The sequence below is a fragment of the Larus michahellis genome, chromosome 16, assembly GCF_964199755.1.
Source record: "Larus michahellis chromosome 16, bLarMic1.1, whole genome shotgun sequence".
NCBI lineage: Eukaryota > Metazoa > Chordata > Aves > Charadriiformes > Laridae > Larus > Larus michahellis.
Window position 1 is genome coordinate 5,050,362 of NC_133911.1, and position 27,556 is coordinate 5,077,917.

The 27,556-nt window shown below is 47.3% G+C and overlaps 3 protein-coding genes across 11 annotated transcripts; 2 read left to right on the forward strand and 1 right to left on the reverse strand.

Moving 5' to 3' along the window:
- Nucleotides 1-484: 484 nt before the first annotated feature.
- Nucleotides 485-12,106, forward strand: CA6 (carbonic anhydrase 6). Its single transcript, XM_074560794.1, has 8 exons — nt 485-563; nt 2,583-2,765; nt 6,957-7,105; nt 7,502-7,597; nt 8,146-8,212; nt 8,491-8,648; nt 9,800-9,903; nt 12,004-12,106. Exons 1-8 carry the CDS (start codon nt 485-487, stop codon nt 12,104-12,106), a joined length of 939 nt encoding a protein of 312 aa, XP_074416895.1.
- On the forward strand, nt 9,994-11,797 carry LOC141732067 (serum amyloid P-component-like). Its single transcript, XM_074560383.1, has 3 exons — nt 9,994-10,021; nt 10,479-10,577; nt 11,111-11,797. Exons 1-3 carry the CDS (start codon nt 9,994-9,996, stop codon nt 11,755-11,757), a joined length of 774 nt encoding a protein of 257 aa, XP_074416484.1. The 3' UTR covers nt 11,758-11,797.
- Nucleotides 12,107-12,707: 601 nt separating the features above from the next.
- On the reverse strand, nt 12,708-27,440 carry SLC2A5 (solute carrier family 2 member 5). 9 transcript variants are annotated; one of them, XR_012583977.1, is made up of 14 exons: nt 22,896-27,440; nt 21,177-21,275; nt 20,596-20,756; nt 19,978-20,102; nt 18,149-18,301; nt 17,946-18,071; nt 17,466-17,653; nt 16,958-17,068; nt 16,365-16,466; nt 16,124-16,214; nt 15,877-15,952; nt 15,207-15,432; nt 14,616-14,743; nt 12,708-13,966 (listed from the first exon to the last, which is right to left on the reverse strand). XR_012583977.1 is itself a non-coding variant. In XM_074560760.1 (13 exons), exons 1-13 carry the CDS (start codon nt 22,950-22,952, stop codon nt 13,884-13,886), a joined length of 1,500 nt encoding a protein of 499 aa, XP_074416861.1. In that variant the 5' UTR covers nt 22,953-27,440; the 3' UTR covers nt 12,708-13,883. The 9 variants fall into 9 exon arrangements, 8 of the variants coding, with proteins under 8 accessions (XP_074416861.1, XP_074416865.1, XP_074416860.1 ...); XM_074560760.1 differs by lacking the exon at nt 15,207-15,432; XM_074560764.1 differs by lacking the exons at nt 15,207-15,432; nt 16,124-16,214 and adding an exon at nt 18,697-18,754.
- Nucleotides 27,441-27,556: the final 116 nt, after the last annotated feature.

Sequence of the window (27,556 nt, forward strand, 5' to 3'; positions counted from 1 at the left end):
TCCTCTGTGTTAGAAGGAAAGAGTTGGCCACCTCAGGGCAGCGTTGGAGAGCTGTGTTAGGTAGCTTTGCTTACAAAGTGTTGTTTTACACGTACTTGCAAGGAAGATCTTCTACCTGTTTTACACGTACTTGCAAGGAAGCTTTTCTACCTGCTCATCAGGACTGAATGGGCAGGAAAAATGGGCAGAGAGTGTGTATCAGCTGGGGCCAGACCGTGACTCCGAGCCATGGGGGCAAACCTGTTCCATTTGCGCAGACAGCTTGGGTTCAGAGGATCAATAACATGCCTTTAGCGTTTAAAGCTGACTTTCCAAATAAAATGTCTCTGTAGCATTGTTTGCTGTTATTGTTTTGGATGGGGGAGAAGGGCGGGATGGGTGCTGGAAAGCCCGGACCTAGAGGAAATTGGTATTGACGCTTCCTGAGGATTTTTAAAGAAACGCGCTCCCTGCCTTGGTTCCGACTGCAGGGACAGCGAGGGACATGTGGCTCACAGCTGCCCCGTTCCACCTGCTCCTGCTGCGTCTCAGCTGCTCTCACCTACTGCACTGGACGTACAAAGGTAATGAAAAATGAGGCTGTTTTGGGATTGCTACTTACTGCCGGCTTGCTAAAGACGCTCCCATCCTTTTTGTACCGCAGAAGCAACACTCGGCTTGACTCTCTTTCCATTTGTGAAAGATCTCTGCAGAGCAGCTAATTTATTCCACTTTATTGATGCCCGTGTGTCTTGAAAGTGATTCTCTTCAATGTCACCCCTTTTCACTCCTTTGTGTGGCTGGGACGCATTGTCAGAGTTGGCAGACACACGAGGTTCAAACAATGGGGAAAATCTTTTCAATGTGTTAGAATAAAAGCTGCCCTTTGGATGATCCTGTAAGGAAAAGCTTTAAATACTGCCTGCTCATTATTTTATTGTCATATCCCATGCGGTACAGATCACTGAGAAGTGCTTATTTATGTATTTATATATTTTGTGAAGTTTTATCTGATTTTTCGTTAGTTTCAGGGGGTTGTTTGCAGAGCTCATTGAAGTAAATGGTAGTCCTCTTACAATCTTCAGTGGGCTGGGAATCAAGCTAAAACAAAGGACATTGTTGAATAGAGGTGATGTTGCAATTAGGACACTAAGCTGCTTGTGGAAGTTTTCTCTGGATTTTTTTTTGGCCAGGCTGTCTGCATCTCCTAAGCCCCCCCCCATTTCATCCACGTCAGGAAACAAATACCTGCTTAAATGAAATAAAAATAAAAGAATTGGCAAATAGTAACGAATCCCCAGGTGCGGCTGTAATTATAATAATTTGAAAGTTAGGACGATGAACTATTTTCTTTTTAAAACAATCACCTCTCCATCCAAGCCATCTCTGCAGGATTTGAGGTGGGCGAGTTCAACACCGCACGGTGATTATGCCTTAGCTCCAGCTCTGTTTGTCGCAGACGGACATGGCTCTGACATGGATCAATATATTACAGTTCTGGGGTGGAAAAGAAAAGGTTTCCATACTGATTGTCAGTCACAGCCGTGGCAGAAATAGAATCAAAATTTCTACTTATGCTTAAAATCATAAATATAGCACTATGGAGAGGGCAAATAGCCTTGAAGGGTTCAAGCACTTATTAATAGTTTCAGCATCGCTCAGACCTCTGCAGGAAAGATTCAAATTAGGGTTTAGAGGCTTAGAGCCATTGGGAAAAGGAGAGCATCCAGCGTGCCGGGTCTCCTACACGTTTGCTCCCTCCATAGGTGACCACAGGAGGTTTTTAGCATTAAATACTTGCAGGGACGATGAGCACGTGCAGGTGAAGCCAGGGACTTTAGTTCCTAGTCCCGTGTCAAAGGGGGAACCTCTAGGGGCATCAAGAGCTCAGAGCAATCAACCGAATCCTGAAATTGGGACGCCCAGGTCCTATTCCATGCCAGGATCTGTCTCACCAAGGATCACTTTGTCATTATTTGTTGTGTTTTACACACAACACACAAAGGGAGTGCCAGGAAGAAGCATGGCGCTGTGCTCAGGAGAGGAGGTTTTGTTAATAAAAAACACACCCAGGACACCGAAGCAACCCCAGACCACTCCTATCCCAGAAAACATACACAAGATTCCATTTATTTAAACCATTTCATCCCTATTCTTCTTTTGTTATGTCTCTCCCTAGTTAAAAATAGCAAATTTGCTGCCAGTTCCTGGTCCTAAGCAGAGACTGCCCACCTATTGCCCTGGTCCTGTTCACTCTCCCATTGGCTGAGAACCCGATTCCACGCCTTCAGCAGCTGAGAGCCATTTAAATCCCCATTTCTATATAAACACTGCTTCTCTTTTTTGGAGGTTCAGTCTCCAGCGATCAGTAAGCTCTGACTGCAGTGCAGGTTTCTTATTTTGCAGCACCGTTGTCCTGCAGGCAGAATAATGTGTATTTTCACCCTAGGGAAGGCAGAGCAACCTTTTATTGCTGCAGCTCCTGGTGTTATAATAACTGGATTGGCATGCCCTGCTGGCAAATGAGAAGCGTTTTCCTTCTCCTGAGCTAACAGCAGTTCTCACCATGTCCTAATAACCTGGTTTGCTTCTCCTCCACCCAGAAGGCGAGCTGGATGAAGAGCACTGGGGAAAGCACTTTGCAGGCTGTGCTGGCAGACACCAGTCTCCAATTGACATCCAGAGGAAAAGAGTGAGGTACAACCCCCAGCTACTGCAGCTGGAGCTGAGTGGTTATGATGGGCCTTTGCAAGGGGACTTCACGATGACCAACAACGGTCACTCTGGTAAGACTGGGGGGATCCTTCTCGTTACCTACCCAAAATGAGGAGCTGGTGAAGAAGTCATTGCTGGGAAAGGAGCAGTGTGAATCATAAATCAGGGATACATCTCAGGGAGGTTATTTGGTCCTGCAGCAGCTCTAGCTGTCAGACACCTTTCTGTCAGAAGGAGAACTCTAAGGCAGCAAAGGCTGTCTGTCCCCTCCAGCCCCGTTCTGCCCCGAGCCACTGTGTGGTGCCACGGATCACTGCACACGTGGCATCCCAGGGCCTCCTGTGCCCCGTTTCCATGGCAATGCATGATGCTGGCAGCCAACAGCACAGGGAAGAGGCCAGCAGCAGCAAAGAAAAGGCCTTACATTTTTGAGATGCAGATCTCTTTAGTGGTGGGGCTGCCCTGAAAACCCAACCCTTTTATCCACGCCTCTTGGTTCACATCCTGCACTGCTGAGCTCAGGTTTCCGTGCATCAAACTGGGCTGAGTTCAATGGGAGAAAGGACATACCTTCTGCTGGGACAGCTGATGGAAGACACACCTGAACCTGACAGCTTTCTGCTTTTAAGCTACAAAGCAGGCTGTGGTGTCTCCTCTGGAGATTTCACCCAGGCACTGTAGCATGCAGTTATGATATTGCATTTGCGGCATAAAGGAGACTTTATGAGTTCATGTACGTATTCTCCCAGTGCACGCAGGATACAGGAACAGCTCCTGCGTGTTCATCTTGGCATTCTGCTGTAGCTAGAACATTAGCACAAACCTTTTGTGGCCAGCAAGTGACCCTAGATTGAAATGCAGTGGAATAAGGCAGCTTTGCCGTAGGGGTAGGCAGTTTTTTCTTCCCTGGCTGAGCAGATGTCCTGGGAGGATGTCAAGCTCATGACAGTGCAGGAACAGATTATTCATTTTAGCTGATTGAAATGCTATTCACGACAATACCCTTTTTCCTTTTTTTTTTTTTTTTTAAACTCACCTTACTTTGCTTTGCTATCTCCTCCTGCTCTCCTAGTTTTGCTGTTTTCCCCAATCACACAGGAAAGCTCTCCAGAAACGCATATATGAACCAGAGAAATAAAAGGCGGTTATGGTTCTGCAAGATATTTTCTCTGACAGACATTAAAAAGGGATAAAAGGCAGCTAGACCGTTACAGATTCACCCTTTCTTTCAGCGTACTAAAAGACTATAGTAGTGAATGGTATTTGGTACATACCGACTCCTCTCTGCACTCAGAAAATGCATCTTTTGCCCCTGTGCAATAACAAGAACTAGAAGCGACAGGAATAGAGAACAGTTCAGTAGCCAGTTTGCACCTGGGGTTTGGGTAGGTGTAGGTCACACGAAGTACAACGCACAGGAGAATCCCTCCCTTGCTGGCAGAGGCTCTGTATTTCAGGTCTCGGGACGGGGCGCTGAAGCACAGCGCGGGTCAAAAGCCTTGCCTGCGGTCACACAGTCCCAGGGCAAGGCTCATGATTTAGGAGCTCCCAGATTCCCCTCCTGCAGTCTGCAATTCATTGTCTAAATAATTCATCAGCTGGTACCGTTGGGATAATGCGTTTGGACTACAGATGAGCAACGAGAGAATTTTCTAATAGCTGCAGTGGGGAGGGAATGAGTATTTTTTTGGGAAGGTGTTTGAAGCCAAACTGGTAGCTCTGTAATCCCACACGACAGTCCTTTCTTCCCCTCTGTAGCGGAGAGAGAAGTACGGACTGAGAGCAAGGCAATGAAGTGATGTGAGACATGCTGCCTTCAGAGAGAGACCGTTGTGATTGTCTTTCTAAAAGTCAAAATGAATAAGTACTCCTGTTTGTCGCCCACACAAGCTCAGCGTTCACTTAGACGCTCTCATGGCAGCATTGCTACCCTGGCTGCCTACTAATTAATTCCTGCAGGTTTAGCTTTCAGATCTCTGACTGCACACGTGTATTTTCCTGTTCTTTTGTTAACCTCAAAACAGCGATTTTCTGATGCGGGGCACTTCAGTCAAGCACAAAGCAGAATGACTGTCCTTATTCACAGCTCTGAGGTCAGGCTAGGCGTTCCTACTGGCTTCAGTGAGGCGGGACAGGGTAGAAATACCTCTTAAGGAAAATATTCCACCGGGCCACATTAGCAGCTCTGAAAGCGACAGGAGATGGATTTATCAGCAGGACTCTCCTTACAGGCTCTCAGGCGCTGGAGACCAAGCGTCTCGCCTAGAAACAGCTACGCTTCCTCTCTAGTTGTGTAATTACCAGGTTAATCCCGCCTGATAAAGCCTATTTGCAGTAGTGCAGAGTGTCTGCATAAGGAATTTGCACCAATCTAACACGTCTGTGCAGACGCACTCGCACAGGTAACCTTAGGTTAATGAAGCCTTTTGTATTTGGCATTTGGACTTTTTTTTTTTCCTCCGCCCCGCCCCCCAAACAGGATTAGTCCTGTAGTAGGTAGGGAGGACACACAGAGCTCTGGAAGGTTAAAACGTCATTCATGCAAGGTATGTGCGATTTCCTCCAGTGGGAGATTTTTCTTAGAACTGGGACCTCAACTGTGGCCTTCATTAACTCATTTCCCGGAGCTGGGAAGAGAAGCTGGCCGCGTGTGCTGGGTCCTGTGAGGCAGTGAGGGACAAGAGCCCAAACTGCAGAGCAGAAACGCTAGAAGATGGCATGGTTGTGCTCAGATTAGGATCACAGAATGTGTTGGGTGGGAAGGGACCTCTAAAGGCCATCTCGTCCCACCCCCCTGCAGTGAGCAGGGACATCTGTAACTAGATCAGGTTGCTCAGAGCCTCATCCAGCCTGGCCTTGAACGTCTCCAGGGATGGGGCCTCCCCCAGCTCTCTGGGCAACCTGGGCCAGTGTCTCACCACCCTCAGTGTGAAGAACTTCTTCCTGATGTCTAACCTAATCCTGCCCTGCTCTAGTTTAAACCATTGCCCCTCGTCCTGTCGCTCCATGCCCTTGCAAACAGTCCCTCCCCAGCTTTCTTGTAGGCCCCCTTCAGGGACTGGAAGGAGCTCTAAGGTCTCCCCGGAGCTCAGAATCCCAGCGGATTTCCCACTGCCTGGCAAAACCAGAGGGAAGCCAGAGTAAGGCACTTCCATCTCAGAGCACTCACACTTTCCACACACACTTTACGTGGGTGAAAAGTAGAAGAAAACCGGGCTGTTTCCTACCTTCATATGCTTTCAGCAAAGTATTTGCATAAAATATCTTACGGAAGGGTTAAGCTTCCCGTAAACTCAGAGCACAGTTCTCTGGCTGCTTTTACACAATGTAGAAACCATAGTGAGGTACTTGAGGTAAATAACCGTAATTACAGAAGGCAGTCAGCAGAGATCTTCCGTAAAAGGTAAGGTAGATGGGTTTTTTTCCCCCCACTCTACACTCTTTGGGATATTAAAGAAACATGTTTTCACCTTGTCTGTCTGTAAACAGTTTAAAACCAAAAGAAACCTCACAAACTCAAACTATGACTAATGAATCGTATATACTGTGCTCCATTTTGCAAGGAGAGTTGCTATTTTTAGGCTTTCATTAGGATGAGGCAATTCTCCATTTTCACTCCTAGGTTGGGCATATTTATTAACATAATACATGATTTGTGGCAGTGCATTAGCAGGAAGACAAATGTTTCATAGTCTCTTTGTGAATACTCCTTGGCAAGGAGAAGCGAAGAGATTTGTCTCTACAAATCCTTCAAGCATTAAGGCAGCTTTTTTCAAATTTTCAGGGCTCTGGCCTGGCACACCCGTTCCTAGAAAATACAGAGTACTGGAAATTCTGATGACAGGTTAGATAAGGCCAGTCACTTTGTTGATTTCTATCCCCCTTTTCTTCTGTGGAAATTAAGTCGTTAACAAATCTGTGCAGAGCCCTGCAAGATGTGATGTGCTAGGAGAGAGATGAGCATTAAAGCGCTTTTATTAGTGCCTAAGGGGAAAAAACCAGACGAAAAAAAGGCTGCAGACACAGCTAGCGCCCAGTCATCTTTGTGGTGCACAAGCCTGAGGTCAGGAAAAATTTTATGCACACCTAAGTTTAAGCTTCAGTGGTTTTCTTCGCACACTGGAGTTATTTCCCAGAACATGACTGTGCCAGCTTATTTCTGAGAGGGTTTTCTTGGCAGAAAGCACAAGGCGCTGTCAGTGCAGCTACAGGAACGGGCAAGGCTGCACACCTTACTGACTCCAATCCTATTTTTTTTTCAGTTCAGATTGATTTGCCACCCACCATGCACATCTCCAGAGGGCTCCCAGGCCTCTACACAGCTGTACAGATGCATCTGCACTGGGGTGGCCTGGACCTGGAGACCAGCGGCTCCGAACACACCATAGACGGGATGAGATACTTCGCAGAGGTACGTGCGAATGGAGCGGGGTGGAGGGAGGGCGTGTTGCAAGGCTGGCAATGGGGAAATGGGATGCTGAAGCCCACAAAGCCTGCAGGAAGGAATGCAGAAGCAAGCGGGAGAAATGGGGCTCCCAGAAGTGCAGGTGGTTGGTGCTACGCAAGGGCTGAACCTGAGGGTGCTGGCACGGAAGGCTAAAAGCCGTTGCAATAGCACTAATATCCTTCAAAGATGGAGTTATTCCTCCACATTCATCACAAACCTATTAAACTAAAGGTCTATTTGGCTGCGCTGGGAGGCACAACCAGCAGGAATTGGCATGGTGAATCTCCCCTTGGGTCCTTTAGAGCACCGAGGAAGCCATTTATCACTTCTTGCTAAATGACCCTGTCTCTCTTCTGACAGCTGCACATTGTCCATTACAACTCAGCTGACTACGCAAGCTTTGAAGAAGCCAAAGACAAACCAAACGGATTGGCTGTGCTCGCCTTCCTGTATGCGGTAGGTTTGTCGCCCAGGCTGCGGAGCAAGGCCAGCCTGTGATTGCTGGTTGTACCAAAATCGCCGCCCAGGCACAAGCAGCCTGTACTCGCTGTGCTCATCTATCCTAAGAGATGACGCCTGCCACCGGTTTGAGGAAGCTGTGCTGCAGCAGGACCATTCTTTCCATATGCCATCTGGGGTTGACACAGTACCAGCCAGTATGACCTGGGAGCCCCAGAAAAATTTACCCCATAAGTACAGATGGATTATCATCTGTACAGATTTTCCCTGCTGTTCCTCAAGGCCTTGCTCTGATTTGCCAGTGGGAACACTTGATTTTGTGGGGATTTAGAAGGGGTGAAAAAGGATCCTTATAGTTCACTATTCTACCCGAGATCTACGTGTACATACCTTATCATGCCTGGGATTGTCCAGCCTATCGAGATATGCAATAGTATCTGTTCTCTTTGTCTCCCAATTCATCAATTAGTCCCCCAAGCTCATTAGTAGTGTAAAAGGACAGGCAGGTCACTAACCTTTTGTTCAAGTTTCCATGCTGTGTTTAGGATGGACACTTCGAGAATACCTACTACAGTGAATTCATTTCCAAACTGGCAAAAATCAGGTTTGCAGGTAAGACCTGGAAATGCCTTTCTCCATCCTGGATATTCTCAAATCCTGTACATACGTACTGGGTCTGGGGACAGACGTTTTGTTGCTGCTTTGCTTGCAGTTACGTGGCCAAGCAGCCTCAGCCACGCACAACTTCATGCCCTTAAAGGTCCCCTCCAACCCAAACTATTCTGTGATTCTATGGCAGTGATTTGCCAACCCCAGCTCTGACACCACTCTCATCTTCCTCTTTGTTCCCCATTAATTATTAATATATTGCCTCTCTGCTTCCTTTTGAGGTCAATCAACAAAGCTCTTCTCTCTGGATGTCCAAGCCATGCTGCCAGAAAACCTCTCACACTTCTACAGGTACCAGGGCTCACTAACAACCCCGCCTTGCTCCGAGAGCGTGATCTGGACCATCTTTCATTCTCCCATTGTCCTGTCACACACACAGGTAAGTGATGGCTGTTTACCAGACAGAGCAGTTTCTCTTTCCTCCACGCTTCACCTTTCCACGCAAGTTTCCTTTTCTGTCCTACAGTGATTTTGGGAACAGAGGATCTAATAGGGCATTTCTCACATAGAGCTTTTGGGATAGACTCCTAAGCAACTGGAATTACAGGGGACTGCAACGGCACAGTGATGCTACATCACAGCAAGGGCCGGTTTTTGCATAGCAGCAGTTTACCTGAGGTCTGGTGAGTGATAACAAAGCGCTCTGCTCAGGTAAGCTCAACCATCCTGAAGCACTATAAAAACAAGAGACCAGGCAGAATCAGCAAGGCAAAAAACTGCTGCAGGAGTGTCCAACCCCCACCCCTACAAACCGTAAAAGAGCCATTTATAATGTTAAAATAACGACAAAATAATTGGCACGTTTTTAGAAGACTGTTTCAGGTTTTTTCTTGTCTGCACTGACGTTGTGCAGCTGGATCCCACCATTTCAGGAGTGCCAGCCGTGAGCTGCTCCGTGACAGGAGAGGGTCTGTCCAGGCTCCAGCGGAGGCATTACAGAGGACCTTGTGGTCCCCTGTACAACCCCACTTGTCCCAGCAATTGAATAGTGTCCCATGGCAAGATCCCCTTCTCTCCTCTCTGCCTGCCTTGGCAGGACAAAGGCTTTAGCAGGAAAAAGTAATAATCTGACTGTTGAATCCTGCAGAGTGATTCATCTTCCTTAATAACAGAGAAGCATTAGAAACGTTTTTTTTCCTAGGAGAAGAACAAGATGAAGCAGAGACTGCAGTAGTGGGGGATCACAGCGTGTTCTTATTTGAAAAAGAAATACTCTTTTTGGCAGGGGGAGGGCTAGCAGGCACTTGTGAGAAAACAATGTGCTACAGGATAGCAGCAAAATCTCCATCCATGCATATCATCATGCAGATGTTAAAAACTGCCTTCGGGCGAAATTTCTTTATCCTGAATTAGCTGGTAAGAGCCCTCGTGTTCTGTTCCTTTCCTTCTGCTAATGCTCAGCAAGAGACGCTGTGGGTTCCTCTAGAACAAATTACTCTGTTTAAATCCCGAGCTGCAGGATCTGCGCTGCACTCCCAGGCAAAGCTGTTGTTCCCATTCCCCTCCATAATAAGCCCGCATCGCCCACAGATCAGCCTCCTGGAGAACACCTTGCTGGACTGGCAAAACAGGACGCTGCGCAACGACTACCGGCACGCTCAGCCCCTCAACGGGCGGGTGGTGGAGTCCTCCTTCAGCGCCAAACTCACCCGAGGTAAGGGCAGCCAGCAGCGAGGATCCCGGCTTTCCCCCAGGAGGGACAAGAAACTTGTATGGAAGGAGCTATGTCGAAGACACTTAAGCTAGGGCATGGTGGGGCTCGCCTCTCCCAGGAGCAGCAGTGTCCCTACACAGCAGGTGGAGGTGGCCCACGTTCCTCTTTGGCCCCTGCCAATACATCTTGCTTCTAACGGCGCAGTGGTGGCTGTAGGTTGTGTGCCAGCCCCTTGTTTGGCTGCAGCGATGTCACACAGCCGCCAGCCCCTTGCTTTAACTGCAAGGGGGTCACACAGCTCTCCCAGGATGAGTGGTGCTACCTGACACCACGCAAGAATACTGGGTTCAGGTGCGTCTCCATCCGTACAGGTGAGGTACACTCACCATCGCAGAAACCGCTCTGGCGTGGCTGGTCAGCCAGGCACCATACGGAGGTGAGACACTGCGTTTTAAAACAAAAGCTTTCCCCCAGACCTTCAACAAACTAGAAAGCAGAAAATCGACCATGTGCAGGTCCTGGCCTCCTGTAAGTTCAGCTGTCTGATTGCTCTAGAACAATGCCATCCAGAAGAATTCAGCCTCAGGCTGGAACAAATCCAGATGCAGCTCCAAGACGTGAAGAGAGAGTTGCTGAATGGAGTGAGCCACACAGGTGAGAAACACACATCTATTCTTGAGTCCAGCTTACCTTCCAAGGACGGAGAGCCCATGCCCTACTGTCCTTGATAGCCTAAATCATTAACAGGTTTGGTACTGATACGTGCAGGTAGAATTTTGTCCCACATCTAGGCCTGCTGATGGAAATGCTTCAACTACGGCATCATTAAAGCTAGCTCTAATCTGGCTACTCTCGCCGCGACTTTCTTCTGAAAGAAGTGACACCATCATTTTCTCCTGAAACATGTAAACACATTTTTACAAACAGTGAGGGATTTAAGCTCACAGTTCCCCTAGGATAAACAATCATCATCTCTATTTTACACAAGATGAGAAAAGAGGGAGGGGAGGAGGAAGTGATTTTTCCCAAACAATTGAGTACGGGAGCTAAAGTTTTCATCAGTTCAACACACCCCCCCCCGCCGTTGGTACAACACATGCCAGCTACTGTGGCTCAAGACTGCCACAGCCCTGCCCGTTCCTATGGGTATATTCTTTCGGATGTGGGCTGATTTATAAACACCGCAGGAAATGTAACAGCTGGCTTTTTGGTTATTTCAGGTATTAAATCCAGCACTTTTCCAGCTTTCTACTTCCCTGTGGAAAACATTGAGAGTTTTGTCAACGTTCATCCTCGCCATGATATGTCTCTCCAAGCCTTCACCTTATGTTTCTGGACAAGAGCCCAGCACACTGGCACTCAGACTGTTCTTTCCTACTCCACACAGGAGAGGGATAACGAGCTAGTGATGACCGTAGGCACAGATGTGGGACTATGGATAGGAGGCCATTTCATCAGCTTCCCCCTGTACCACAAGGCACAAGACTGGCTGCACTACTGCATGGCATGGGCCTCCCAGTCTGGAATGGCAAATTTATGGCTCAATGGAGCAGCTGGTAAAGCAAAGAGTATCCAGAAGGGGTACGTGAGCCAGGCTGGAGGGACACTTGTCCTTGGGAAAGATAGAGACACTCTTCTTGGGACGTTCTCCAATGGTTTTGCAGGATGGATGACTCATGTGAACCTGTGGAGCCAAGTTCTCAGTCCTGCAGATGTTCGGGCACTTGCACTGTGCAAACCAGGGCAACTGAAGGGAGATATCATAGCATGGGGAGAAACCTCCATGACCCTCTTGGGAGGGGTGGTTCTGGAGTCTGACACCAGCTGTCAGTGACCCCAACTATTTTTTTTTTTATTTTTTTTTTTTAAGGCAGCAGAAGAACCCAAACTGCTGGGGAAACTAAGAAAACCTTAGATGATTTGCTTGTTTCTCCTTCTGCTTTGTATAGGCTCACTATGCACCCGCTAGTGCTCCAGGTCATTTTTCCAAGTAGGTACATGGGAGCAAAGCCTCCATCAGTGGGAGAGAGGCAAAGAATAGAGCGGAACTTGGCAGAGTCCAACACCTTGTGCTGTCACATCCTTCCCAGGAGTTTGACTTAGGTCACCATACACAGATCTTCCTACATGCCAAAGAGCCACTCTCTTTGGTCAACGGAGCCACTTTCTCAAGTGACATATAGAATCATAGAATGGTTTGAGTTGGAAGGGACCTTAAAGATCACACAGTCCCCTCCCCCAGCCCTGGGCAGGGACACCTCCCACTAGACCAGGTTGCTCCAAGCTCCCTCCAACCTGGCCTTGAACCCCTCCAGGGATGGGGCAGCCATGACCTCCCTGGGCAACCTGCTCCAGTGCCTCACCACTGTCCCAGTAAAAATATCTCTCACACCCTTCACCAAGCCTCAATTTCTCACAGTCTTCCCTGCATGCATCCTACCTCCCACTTCTCACCATCAAATCCCCATTTCTCACCATCAAATCCCCACCCTACAGATGTATTGTACAGGACAGGGTACGTAAAGCCCTTGGCAGGACAGTGTGGTGCTACGCAATCATTGTGCTTTCATCAGTGGCATGCCCTCCTTTCTGTAAATGGATGTAGAGACCAAGCACGGAAACAGCTTCTTTTTCAACACGTATACATCACAAGTTTGAGGGCAGGTATAAAACTCTTCTTCTAACGTTAAAATAAACCATGCGAGGGGCTATCTCCATCAACAACAAAATCCATGCCAGGCTGTTCAACAATTCTGCTTTTTTCAAAACAGAGGGAAGCAGTCCTCATAACAATTAATTAAATTTAATTTCCCCATGTTAAATTATGCCATAATTAACCCCCCAACCCATTAAATTAAAAAATACTTTAAGAAATCCTCGGGTTTTATCAGTGTGCACTTTACTTTCTTCTGAGAGTCAGCACCAATTCTTCAGACTCAGCTTTTCCAAACAAAATCAGCCTTCAGGTGGAATAGTGCCCCCTTAGGGGACACAACCAGAAACCTGTAGAAGGACCAAGCTTTAAATCATTTGATGACTTTTTCAAGTTGTTTCAAGTACCTGAGAACTGAGTTATTTCAAATACTAAATTTAAGCAACTCAATGCGAGAAGCTGAAGACAAGTTTGGACACATTTGCAAACACAGGCTCCAACCTGTAGCCCACTGCACAGAATCAGCCCGGATTTGATCCCTGCAACGCAGCTGGGAGGTTCTTACTGGGTTCAACACCACGTGTCTCTGGGACGAATGAGCTCCAACTGGCTCATGTGTACAGAGTAGGGATATGGGGGTTATTAAAGGATTAAGAGAGGGACTTGCTCTTTGGCAACTGAAATGTAAACACTAGGGAGTGAAATGAGCTAAACAGCTCAAAGACTAGAGTACCAGTGAAAAAAATGGGTATAAATCGGCAGTGAATAAGCATCAGCTGGACGGATGACTCCTAACCTCAAGAATAAGGCTTCGGAAGGACTCAGCAGCAACAGTTGAGGACTAGGTTTGATCTGAAGGAGAGAGCTGGGTGAGCAGGGAGGGGGTGAGATTATAGTGATGTGCATTTCCAGTTTAGCGGTCATTTGAAGCACACAAAGGACAAGAGTTGACAGGATAAATGCCATTATCAACCCATTTAACAAAGTACCTCAGAACAAATAAGGCGCTCTCCACCCCAGAGTGCCAAAGGCCTGGCATCACTCATGCTGGACCCTCAAACACATGAATGGCAGTTCCTCAGAGGAATATAGTGCACTCCTTGCATGTGACTGACCAAAACCCAGTCCAAGGGCCAGCTTGTGTCACTGAGCTGGGTCACAGCTCAATGCTGGCGAATTCTTTCTTCTCTGTCTGCCCGCCTGGGACAGTGTGGAAATCTTTAAGCTCTTCTTTGTCACCCTGAATCTCCACCTTGTTCCTCTTGGCCATGATCCTGTTGATTTCCATGAAGGTTTTGTTCTTCGTCTCAGGAACAATAATGAAGATGTAAACTATAGTGGCGAGGCAGATGGCACAGAAGATGAGGAAGCTGTAGGCCCCCAGTCCAGCCTAGGGGCAACAAAAGACGACAGAGCAGGGATCAGAGGAATACTCCAGTTGTGTACATTACATGATTTGGGCATGCTGAACCCTGCAATAGCTATAAAAAAAAGCAGCCACGGTGATGGGCACGTATCTTAAGTTGAACGACTAGAAGTCAGGGGTGGTCTTCTCACACCACCACTGTGGATTTATGAAGCCACCATGGATTTACTGGAAAAGGAAGGCAAGGGTCTGTTACATAAATCAAACTAAATTCACCAGCTCCCTTTGCCCGGGCCAAAAATCGGCAACTGTAGGAACTCATGGGTCACTACTGGTGGGGATCAGTTTGAACTGGTGACCTCGAGATCAAAAGCTAAAATTGTCTAAAATGGAAGATGGGGAATTTGCAATCTTTTCCATGCTCCTGAATTCAGGATCAGACGTTCACCTGAAAAAAATAACTGCTTTCTTTTGAAGCCTGTGCAACAGACCGATAAGAGAATGCTGATTAACATCTGTTTCTTGCCCTTAATATATAATCCTGCATAGAGGTATTGGGAACCAGCTTGGGCATTTACAGCTCTCAGGATTAAAAAGGCTCTCTGTAAGAACACAGGGGTGAAGATACTAATTTTAGGCCGAAGTCTCGTCCTGTCGTGTGATTGCATCTTACCTCCATGTAGAGGAACACAAGTCCCACGGTGAAGTTGCATATCCAGTGCACAGACCCACCCACCATGAACGCAGCAGGCCGGGATGACTGCAGGAACATCTCCGTGATCAGCAGAAAGGGAATTGGACCTGGAAGGTAGTTGCATATTCAGAAATCCCAAAGGCAATCCCCCCCACCCCCGAATTCCTAGATTACACTATTCATTTCAGTGGCAGGCAATGGTTTCTAAACTACTAGTGTATAGAAATACCCAATAAATCAAGGAAGGGATTAAATAAAAAAAAAGCCAGGGCAACTAAATGACTTTCCTATGCTCACACACAGCAATCAACCTCTTCTCTCCTATGGCTGCACCTTAACCATGAATCCATCCCCTGCACAAATTGTAAAATAAAGTTGATAAACACGAACTGTGTCTCCAGAGAGCACCCGGTGAGCAGCAACTAAGCTGCTTCTTGATTGCTTCTTGAAAAAGAGAAAAACAGAGAAACACCCCACCACATGCAGATGTTGGAAAAATGACTGGTGGGACAAGCCCCCAGGCCCCTGCCCTGTACTGCCGCCCCGTGGTACCGTTCAGCAGAATCAGACCATGTTCTCATTAACGGGGTCAGGCCACTGGTCCAGCTGGCCTGGTGGTCTCCCTCCAGCAACCTCCCTGCCCCCGGCGCTTGAATCTGACCCATGGCATAAGCAGAAAGTATGTAGATGTAATTCCATCTGCCAGTGAAACCTCCGCAGGAATTTCAAAACCACATTGCTGCATCCAGCGAGGGTCTGGCGGGGCTTTCCAAGCTCAACAGACAACTCTACCGTGCTGAGAGAGAAGATGAGTCAGGACAAAGCCTTTCCAATACCCGCATCTATCTGCGCATCTCCTTTCTGCCAAGTGATCTGCAGGGCCACATATATAATTTCAGTTGCTTCTAATTTGATTTGTTGCCTAGGGATGCAAGGTCTCTGCCCAGTCGGTAGCGCTCACTATCTCAGCGTAGTTTTGCTCCAGATATTGCTGGGGGGCTCTCAGTGACAGGCACAATTGTGCCTTTGCTTTTTCTCTTCAAAGCCAGATGCTCCCCTGCCTCAGGGGCACAGCCCACAAATCACTGGAGCTGCTGACAATCAGCGAGGTGCACAGCCACAACGAGAAGAAATTAGATCTCCTTAGATCAGCTCCACAAAGCTTTTGATTTGAAATTCAGCATAGCACTCGGCTTTACCCAGCCTGTGGAGGGGATTGGACTAGGCTGTGCGTACTTACTGGCTCCGATAGCATGTCCGATGATGTACACAATGACGCACACTATGCTGAGGTAAGACATCCATGAGACAGTGGTCTGTGAAGAGTTTAATCACCGGTTAGATGTGGTTCCTATCTGAACATCACCAGCACATTAAAGGCGCTATTTACAGTAAGGTTCGAAGACATTCTAAAGCCAATGTCACCCTCTATTGCCAGACACGTCCATGCCTAGACACAAAAATCATAGCCTGAGCGTGATCCTCACCTCCAACAAATGGATGCAACAGGTTTAATGAACGTGACGTACTAGAAGTAGTATTCAGACAAGCAGTATCGCAGAGTTTCCTGGGTCTAATCTAGGTAGATATAAAAGCACAGAGACCTTTCATATGGTCCCCTCCCTCCCTGGCAGGGTGTGGAAGCAACTTCAAAATATACCACTGGCCTGTTCCCTGGAAGGTCCAGAAAGGCATGGGTAGGATCACCCCGGCCATTCAACTACACACCTGGAGATTGAGGGCCAATGTTAACACTGCACAGGAGACACAGCACAACCCAAAGCCAGCAAGGAGAAGGACTCTCCTCCCCAGGGATTCCACGATGAAAACCTGAAAAAGACAGAAGAGGGTGAGAGACCAGACGCCTGGGGAACAGCACTTCTTTTTCCAGCAAAATTTATTAAGGTAGTCCTCAGCTTTTATGAAATTCAGTGGAATTTCTACCATCTACCGATGGATTGTGGGCATGAAATCACCCAGGAACAGCAAAAAGCTGGATGTAACACCGAGAGAATAGGCAGGCCATCCTGCAGTACCCAGTCCCAGCAGGAACTGCATGGACACCCCGCATGGCAACACTGGAGAGCAAGAGGAGGGCAGATCAGCCTGGAGACCAGAGACGGAAAGCTTCTGAGGCGCGTGAGAAATCAGCATGATTAATCACTTTGGTGAACATAGCTGCCTTCGGCCAAGGGACACTGCAGGGCGTCTACTGCGCAACGCGCATCACAGTATGTGTAAATAACACAACCTAATTTCAACAGTGATGGACAGGGGAGATGGGACAAGCTAGAGCTCAAAGAGCCCCAACAGAAACTTACAGCAAGTAACGTCATGACGACGTTGATGGCACCTATCGACACAGTGACATATTGAACGTTGTTGCCATCCACACCGGCCGACTGGAATATTCTGTCCGCATAGTAGAAGACCTGCAGAAAACCAGAGCTAGGTTTCTATGTGGCTAAAGGCAGAACGCGAGAATCCCATTTTGGCTGCTTTTACATCCTGGAACTGGTGCACAGAAGGCTAAGAACTGAATTCTTTCATTTTTGGAGACATCGATGTTTGGATCCAGGTACTAGCACCTTACCCTAAAAACATCCAAGCTATCCTTAACAGGACAGCTTGACTCTGTATCTAGTACATGTGTGTACTGGATTTGGTACTGGCCAGGGTCAGCCCACCACAACATGATGCAGAACCAGTGCCTCTGATGAAGGGGTACTCCTGCGTCCTAGGTTCTAGCTCCTGTGTTGGCACTGCCCCACATCATCCATCCCTTTGTTACTCACCCCGCTGCCCTTTCCCTCATGCCTTCCCACTCACCGCATTAACCCCAGAGAGCTGCTGGCCCATCATCATGACAATGATAGAGATGAGCTGCCATCGCAAGCCTCTGAAGGTGCACAGGCTGAGTACAGTAAAATGTCCTTCTTCCTTTTCTGACCGGTCTTCTTGGCGCATTTCTTCTATCTCATCATCCACATCATCCCAGCCTCTCAGCCTCTGCAGAGCTAGTTGGGAGAGGAAGAAGAGTTATGGACCCCAGAGAACAGGTCTACAGCAAGCTCTCCTGCTTCCAATCGAGACAGAACAATATATAAACCACGGGCAGCAGCGCTTCTGTGGTGGGAAGTCAGGGATTCACATATGCAGAGAGAGGAGCAATGTCGCAGGAATTCCATCCTCCAGCAACATGCCAATGAAGAATTTCACACTCGCTTCACTGTTGGCTGCTCTCAGTCACGTCTGACAGTCAGATCTATCCCATTCCACCTCCCCTTTCATTAAAGGATGCTACTGTACCTTGTCGTGCCTCCTCTTCATTGTCCTTTTGTAACAGCAGATATCTGGGACTCTCAGGGAAGAAGGGCAATATGAGGAGCTGAATTAGCGATGGGATCCCAGTGAGCCCCAGCAGCACGGGCCAGCCTGCAACAAGTGAGACAAGATGACAACTAGGAGAAATCTTTCCCCAGTGGAGCCCACAGAAAAGTCCTGAGCTTTACCTTCGACATTCCCAAGGATGCTGCTGAGACCAAAGATCTGAGCTACAAGGATCCCAATGCTGATAAAGAGCTGGGGTACTATCCCCATAGCACCTCTCAGATTTTTGGGGGATATTTCTCCAAGGAACATGGGAACCACATTGGAAGCCAGACCTAGTAGTCAGAGAACAAAGTTAGACATGCAGCTGCCTGATGTCAGCACACTCCCCAGTAAGATTCCTTTTCCCCCTGTGCAAGACCAAAGAAAAGAAATCAGTATCCAAACAAGCCGATGGGAGGGTGGAGGGATGTGATTTCTTGCTGGCTTTTAGAAATGCTTAGTAACATTTTGCAGACAGCATTGCTGGTTTGAAATCTCTTGGAAGTAGCATGCTGGAATAAGTATTTCTATTTTAATAGACATTAAGGACACGGGTTATTTGAGGAACATTGCATGGTTACCCACAGTAACCCCGGAGAGCTGTCAGGTGCCGTGCTTATGCTGTAAATCTTAGCATTCAAAACCCAAACTCCTGGAGTCAAGTGACCACACGAGACACTGATCTTACATTTCTAAAGATCCTAGCCTCCAGGAGCTTGGAGTTACGAAGGTAATCAAGCTATTATCTGAAAGCCAAAAGGTGTGGAAGTCAGTCCTAAAGCAACTAGAAAACATAGAATAATCTCACGAGGTGCTGTGTGTTCAGTTTCCCTCCCCGGGCACGGCGGCCACTGTTCAAGCGAGGTCAAGCTGTCAAGGGCAACTCGGGACAGCCAGTCCAGATTCCTTTATGAGTTATAAATAACTGGAAAGAGGGATCACAGTTAACAGGTCCCTTAGTATTTATTCAGAGAAGCAGTGCTAAGAGCAGCTGCCAGGCTTAGGAGAGTCAAAAGCCAGAGCAGACCCGTTGGAACGCTGTAACTCCTCTGCCTTAGCTCACCAACCGCGCCTGCTGCAAGTTGCTTTCCTACGTCAGATGAAGTTGTTTTCCTACGTCAGGTTCTTGTTTTCTCATTTTATCTTTACAGGCTACCCCAACTCACTAATTAACCGTGGAGCATGTCAGTCTCACCCAGCCCAAAGCCAATTAATTGAGCCTAAGTGCTGTTAGGATCGTTATCAACCTGCTCTGCACGCACTCCGTCCGGTACTGCACGGGGTACCCAGCCACGCTGTTTGTTCCACGTTACTGTAGCTCTAAAACAGCCGCTTATACCAGCAACTCACACACACCCTTTTCCTTGGCTTCCCACTGCCTTTGCCATAAACCCGGAGGCTCTGAACCCTTCACTCTCCCTTTTAAAGTTTCTTTTCTCCTTCAGGAAGAACAGGCAGTTCCAGAACTGGATTGTTGGATCTGGCATTGCCTCCAATGATTTTGACTTAGAAGGATTATTCTATTTCTGATTATGTTAAATTAGAAGGATTATTCTATTTCTGATTATGTTAAAAAGCAAAAAAAAAAAAAAAAAGAAGAAAAAAGAAAAAAAAAAAGCTAGGCTATCTGCTTTAAGCTGTCTGAAAAAACAGATTATCATCATCAGGTTTTCTGGCTGTTGGAGCTCCAGTGCCTAGCAGATGCTTATTACAGAGGATAGCTGCATCTACAGACACACATCTCCTCTGTACATCTTAATTTCCAGTCTCACTGCCAGAGTTTACTACTTTAGCAGTTCCGTGACATGCAGATGACAACTGTTACTCAAGCAAGTACAGCATTGTTATGCAGATGTATGGCTGAAATGTGCTACCTGTAAAACCATCTGTCACGAGAATAAAAAAAACCCCTTCACACAGCCAAGAATACGTTTATTGCTCTCCTTTCACCATCCAACCTCTCACTTACCAGCATATATTCCCATGATAACACGTGAAAGGATGATTACTTCAAAGGTTTTTGCTATCTCTGAGGTTCCCATAAGGATTGCAGCAGTAATGGAGAAGAGGTTATTTATCAGCAAAGTGCCCTTTCTGCAAAGCAATAGAGAAGGAGACAGATTCCAGTGATTTCTTCTAAGGCCCCAGGAGCGGGTAGATCCCCTCTGTGTTATACTATCCAAAACTCAAATGAATCACCATCCCAAAGACTAATCAAAGAGAAAATGGTGATTGACCCATTTTTCCTGCAGGGAATGAAGGCTTCAAGAAAGAACTGCAGTTTCTCAGGAAACCCGCTCTTAGCCCCCAGCCCAGAACTGTCATCGTTGCTCTCTACCTGGCTCAGCGCCCAGCGTACAGCCTGGCCTTGACTATACTAAAACCATATAAATTCTTCTATGTGTGGGAGGCAACCGGTATCGCCGAGTCCGGCAACTAATCACCAGCCCATCTGCCGTGCAATCAAGGTGCGTGTGACACAGTCAGGCTCCTGAGGGGCTCGGCAGGCTGGAGTGACCAGTGAGGCAAGTCTTGTCTGAACCCAGCGAACTGTTGGTGAAGGATGTTAAACACCACTGTCACGTACCGGCCACAATTGTTGACCATAGGCCACACCATGAGGGACCCAAACAAGCCACCCAGAGGATACATGGACACAGTAAGGGACCAGAGCAACGTCTGGAAGCCACTGTCCATAGGCACTCCAGTCCTGTTGAAGTAGGTTCTGTTGTAGAAGTCTTGCATGTACTGGAAAGAAATACAGAGCATGTTTAGCACAGTCAGTAAAATTTTCATGCTGTAAGAGCTAATTAACATCAAAAGCCATAAAGCTTTACACAAATGCCTTGATAAAAACCAGAATGGCCGAGTTGGAAAATGAATGCAAGAGAGGGGTGGAGAAGCCTGCACTAGAAAACTGTTCCTACAAGTTATCCTGCCTTATAGGATTAGCCTGGTTTCCAGAAGCGAAGGCTTTCCTCGTGCCCCATCCCTGCTGGGCAAAGTCCGAACAGCTGAACACCCACCTCTCCTTTGCTGGGGAACCACTTTTCACCAGGTGCCTGGTGATTCAGAGCATGGAGGAGCACAAGCACCTGCCCACCCAGAACCTTCTGTTACACCCCTGCCTCCTTTTGTTTGTAAACCTGCTCCTGGGGTCCGACCTACCGGGGCTGGAGAATTGATGACGGACACATTGTACCCGTACTGGAAAGAAGATCCAAACGCAGATATCAGTGCTACCAGCGCAAGCAAAAACGTCATTTTCTGCAGAGGGGAAAAAAGCCACACACAAACACCACCTTAGAAGCAGGTTTGGCTTTTAGGCATAAACAACACTCAGTAAAAATAATGAAATAACCCTAAGACTTGCCTTCTGTGTTGTTCAATTCACGCTACTGTATAAAGAAAGTCCAATGGGTTGTTTTCGTTATAAATCATTTTGTTCTGCTTGATTTGCACATAGTCATTACAGTAATTCATTCTACTCTTTCCCGCTATTGATGGATCATTTGGGTGGTGAATAGTTTTTAAGTTATCATGCTTAAAATACCACCCCGCAGGGAAAAAGTTGTACGCAATTATTCTTTTCTCCAACATGCAAATTGGTTAGTGAAATAACACAGGATATTGGCAGAGGAAAGCTTTAAAAGGAAAAGATTTTGCACAAAGCGGCAAAATCTCTTACCTCTTTATTTGCTCTGCTTTCACATGCTGGCTTGTTCTGCCTCCCACATTTCAGGATCAAGCTGTTTATGGATCTAATTCGATCGCCATTGAAGCCAATTAGAATTTATCCAAGAGGCTGAGGGAGGGCTCGCTCGGGGCTGTAAGAGCAGCCTCTGCAGTTAAACAGAAGGGCGAAATTGCCATCTGGAGTAGGATCAAACATCAGCCACGTTTGTGGGTACACACTCCTCAGGGCTACAAGCAACTCGTTTTTCGCAACAATTTCGCTTCTATTCAGTCCTCAGGCTGGTCCTACTGTGGTGACTGGGGTTTTGGGGATTTTTTTTTTTTTAATATTTTTTTTAATAGCCCACTAATATATCTCATTGCTGCTATGTCAATAAAGTAATTTTTCATTCAGACACATGTAATTTTTTGTCACCGTCATTAGCCTTAATATCTGCAAGGTTTTACGTCCCAACATTCAACTCCAGGTTCCACGTGAAGGATATGTCATTTCCCTAATTAAATATCTGTCCAAAAAGCTGCTGGTACTCCTTATATTCCTGCTATTCCTCAGAGCCTCTAGCAGCTCACCTCCAGAGGTCTGCAAAGTTTAAGGCACTGCAGGTCAAAATTCAAGTCGATCTCAGACCAAGGATCAGGAGGAAGCTGAGGCTTCCAGCTACGTTTTCTAGGAATAGACTGTTGACATTCTGGCGTTGTGACGACAAGCAGGCTGCCTTGCTCTCGTTACACAAATCCCAGGAGCTCAAAAGAGCCGCTGGTGTTAATTATTCACGCTCAGTACTTTTAGGAAAACCTCTGGCATACACGAGCATTGCATTGTGCAAGATCCCACAAAAAACGCTGCTGTAAAGGCAGCCCCCATCCAGAAGCACCTGCTGCCTGGAACCGATTAGAGCGTAGGAAAGAAAACTCACACAGGGAAGGGGAAAGTCACCCAGAAGTGACATGGTCGGTCAGCTGCAGACAGAGAAAGCCAGGAGACTCAGCACAAGACTACGCTGCAGACAAACATAAATGGGGCTTAAGAACACAGGTGCCTCTGCTCTCCCTGGGAGATCAGTTGCGGATGTGGTAGCCAAAAAGACGTCGGTCTTCTCCTTCCCTTCCAAGTACCTGCCGATCTCAAACAGCTTGCCCTGCATCTCTGTGGGAGGCCGAAGTTGGAAGCGCGGAGCCTGGCATACTTACCCCCTTTGAACCTTCATCGCAGTCGGAGCTCTCCCGCTTCTCTCCTTTCAACTTCATTTTGGTGTTTTAACCGCAGATGCCGAGTAACAGGCTTTTATAGCCAAAACAGACAACACAGGGGACAGAAACGCCCCGCATGGAAAACCCGCCTCTGTGACTTTTCAGGAAACATCCAATCAACGACAAGCTCTATCAGCCGAAGAAAGTTGTCGTCTGACCATTCCCCTTCTCTGCGTGACTGCCTCGTGGCTTCTCTTTCTTTTTTTTGTTAAAATCTGTTGCCGCTGGGTCACCTCTTCCGCCAAATCTTGACTCAAACCAGAGGTGCCGCCCAGCTACAGGGGAAACAGGCTCACGTCTCCAACTAGAAGGGGCAGACATATCGCAAAATGTGCTAAACGAGCTCTTTTCCCCCAGCTATACGCATCTGGACAAGACCAGTCTACAGCAATAGAGCCACCGCTCCTTCCCCCTGCAGCTGATGGGTGGACGGTGCAGCTGAAGAGGCCACCCAGCAACTGTGACATTCTGGTGGAAAGGGGCCACTCTGTGGGAGCATCCTCAGCGGCAGAGAGGGTGTTTGCCATGGCCACAGCCACAAAACCGAACAGCGTTAACCCTCCTGCAGCCACAAATTGCGTGTCTGCCTTTGGGCTGAAATACTGCTCATTGTCCCACCTCGCACGGACCAATCTGCTCAGAGAGCAGGTTCATCCTCTCAGATCCGTGGGTTTGACGGTGCGCAGAACACTCTTTCCACTAAAGCATGTTGCTTTCCCCTCAACACACAAGGTACACCATGTGGTTTCAGGCTTATTATTAACCCCCTACACTATGAGACTGCTTTGAACAGTACAGGACTTGGTTAATAGTCAACTACAATTTGTAGAGTTTATCACAGAGAAATGCAAAGTTCACAGATACCTCCAGCAATCAGAGAAACTGGAACCAAACCTTATTGTTACTGGTGCACCTGCCTTTAACAGCCAACTAAAAAAAAAAAACCAAACACGCACCCTCTTGGGCAACAGGAGTTGTTCACGTGTTTTGCATGCATTCCTTGCATGGTTGCAGCCTCCCTTGCCCCATGTGGAAGCATTTGGCTCTAAAAATAGGAAGGGGAACAGAGCCCTGTTGCTGTCGGGGCAGTGGAATGCAGTCCCTAGACTTCTTGCCGTTTGTCTTTTATTTCATTTGTTCTAAGCTAACAACCTCAAGGATGCTGTTTGCTCCGATATTGTGACAGAGGATCACACCTCAGGAACACTCCTGCTTCATAGTCCCACCATGTGGTGTCTCAACTGAAGAGAGGTGCAAACCAGAATATCCACTTCGCCCGTAACTCATGTTTCTCCACGTTCCTCTGCATTCCCGTTGAGAACGTAGCCGGCTGGCGCCAACCGAGACACTCCGAGCTCGCTCAGCTTTTCCCACGCTGCCTTCAACCATTGCTCAAAGCACCCCAAAACAAACGGGACAGGGCATACATGCTCACTCCGCAACTGGCTTAGTTCTCACTTTCACAGATCTTTGGCCAGAAGAGGGAAAATGGGAAGTGAGCCATTCTGCCCCAGCAGTGGGGAAATTGCAAGGAGGACAAGCTTCTTTCATGAAATTCCTGTTCTTTAAAGACAGTATCACTCTTGTGGATAACTCTTATAAGAAAGGAGCATTTTCTGTCCTGGTCTTTAAACCCCTTCCCTGAACTTGAAGAAATAATCTTGATACATACAGAAATCAATCAGGACATGTATGTTTGTCCTCCAAAACCCTTCACCAGAGTAAATATTTGCTTATGGCAGCAGAACACTTTGAATATTTGCCAAACACACAAGAATCCACAGTAACAACATCCATAAAGTAGTAACTGGCACTGGGATGATCTTGGAGGAGACTGATGAAGGGAGACAGGATGGTGAATGAACTTCTTGGACTTTCAAAGCAATTGCAGGGCTATAGTTTTTTTCCACAGTTGAGAACCTGTTGGACTTGGGCAAAGAACAGAGCCAGTAACAAGTAAAGAGAGACGATTTTACAGGCATTTTACAAGCACATTTTCAATTTCAGCTACAGCACATACTAAGCTTCTTACACCTGCTCTTCACCCCAGACTGCGTTTGCCTGAAGACATTAACTCAGCTCTGTATCTTTTCTCCTCTGGCCTTATCCACCACGCGGTGAGAGTTCCCATGCATGTATACAGGGAACTATTTACACTCAGCCCAATTGTCTGTGCTCAAAGTTGGATCCTATGAAATCCTGGCAGCTTTGGCAAAAATAGCTAAGAGGGGAGGGCTTAGTTTCCAGGAGAATGAGTCTGCTGGAGAACACCAACTGTGAGCTATACAGAAGTGACGGTGAGCCGAGGAGCTGGCAGTCAGCCACGCCGCAGTGTGCTGATTGCAGTGCTTGCAGTAAGATTTCTTAGGAGACATCCCACAGTATATGGCACGAGTGTGATGTTAGCAGCCTTTTCACCTGCATTTTGAGAAGGAACTGCATGTTCAGTCAAGGCTAATTCAGTATCACGTGCACTGGGGCCTCAAGGTGAAACAATAATTTAAGTAACAAATTATTTGCCTGCAAATAAGTCATGCACAGATACTGCCTTATCAGCTGTGTAAGTCGCTTCCAGCCAATTCAGCAAGAGGCAGATACAGCAGTCTCATCCCTAGCAATAGGAAAGGGGGTTGCTGGATAAATAAGCACACTCGGCAGGGAAACGACAGCAGACACGAGCCTCTGGAACTAAGAGGTAAGCGAGACCCTGTTCTTGCTGCACGAAGGCGACGCTAGGTAGCATCCTGCCAACCTTCTTCCTTTTCCATTGCTGCCCTCAAAGACCATCTCGGAAGAGCCTCAGCCACACAGCTGCATCCCCAAGATAAAACCAGAGGAGCAGAGAGATCTGTAACCTTACCGTACCACGATCTGTTAAGTTGGCCTGGGAACTGTGTGGTCCTTTCTCTCTTGGCAGGGCTGCGTGACCTGAAGATGCTTCAGAAAGCGTTGGAATGCTTGGATGTTAAATCTCCATCCGTACTTTGTTCAGCACAAGCACCCAGCTGCAGAAGCACCCAACTATCAAAATACCTACAACTGCCCTTTTGGACTTTAGTGAGCCCATTTTTCTCTCCAGGACAGAAATACTGACTGTGCCAGCCAAGACGCTGCCTTGTGCCAGCTCGTGCCCCTCTGCCTCCACTGCTGCAGTTCCATATAGGCTTGCACAGACTACAAGATACACCGAATTCAGTGCAGCACAACAGACATTCCCACTGCTCCTGAGCAGCAGGAACGACTTGTTTTATGCAACCGTTAAATCTTCTAAACATTAGGTTTGGCAGCGTTAGAGTACTCTGGTGTCACCTCTGTAACCGTTCTTCATGATGAGAAGATAGTAGTGGCATAACTAGAAATTACTCTTCTAAGATGCTCCCCTGCTTTAGCAACAGGATTTACCCTTTTCTTGCAAATATGCAGTTTGTTAAACACACAACTTCTAGGTTTTAAAGTAAAACCGACACTGCCCAAATCTTTCTGTACTACAGAACCCTGGTTCACTCCTAGAGCCAGGGATCATCTTGCAGTTGGACTCAAGTCTTGGGAAGAAGACAAAAAGGGTAAGAAAAAAAAAAAAGAGTAAATAGGATTTTCCAATGACCAGATCAGTATCAACAGTACCAGTAAGTAGTCTAACAGTACTGCTCGTATGTATAGGTGTATAGAGCGAACATTTTTTCAAAGGCTTGTTGTGCAGTCAGGAGGCAGAGCACTGACACAAAGGACACAGTGCAAGTCCTCCCAACAAGGCAGCCAAAACACTGCAAAGAGCCTTCGCTCGCGTCTAACCCTGCAGAACAAACAATCCTCCCTCTGCTTGCTGTCTCCAGCATCTGGACTCCTTTCCTCACCTGCCCAGGTCAATCAGTTAAATTCGAACTCAGTTATGAAGCAGGATAAAGCAGATATCCCAGCTGGGAAGCATTGGGCAACCCTAGTAACAGACACTGTCACTCCATGGGTTGTGAACATAGCCCCGGTCCAGCACCACTTCCTGCACCAGGGGGAACAGGGTCTTGGCTGCTTCCAGCCAAGAGATGGCAAAAGTTTGAATCTATCCTGAGAAAAGCTCATTCACAGGTTGGAATCACATGGCAACTTACAAAGCAATACTCAACCGCCAGCCTGCCCACGCCTCATTTGTTTTTCCCCCATAATGACTTGAATTTTCTCTACTTGGGCAAGTCCTGGGTTGGCACCAGCTCTCTCCAGTGTTAGTCCCACCTACTTTACAGCCTCATCTGGAGAGGGTGCAACTGTAATCTCACCATTATGTAGTATTTGTAATCTCACACAGCCAAGAGCCACAGTCCATAAGGTTAACAGGAGTCCCACACGCACTCCTCAGAGGTCTTTCCACAGGTCCTAGTAAGAGGTCAGTAAGAATGACCTATAACACATACCGGTCAACAGGTTGCTCAAACTGATAAAAGGTTTACATTTCCATACACAGAAAAAAAAAAAGATAAGAGGAACATATCTACAAATAGGTAGAAGAGATTTGCCTTCCTGTACATGTCTTAGTCTTTATGGTAGACACAAAAGAAACCTGAAGGAAGATCTCGCAACAGTTTCTCATCCAAATTCTCCAAGGGGCT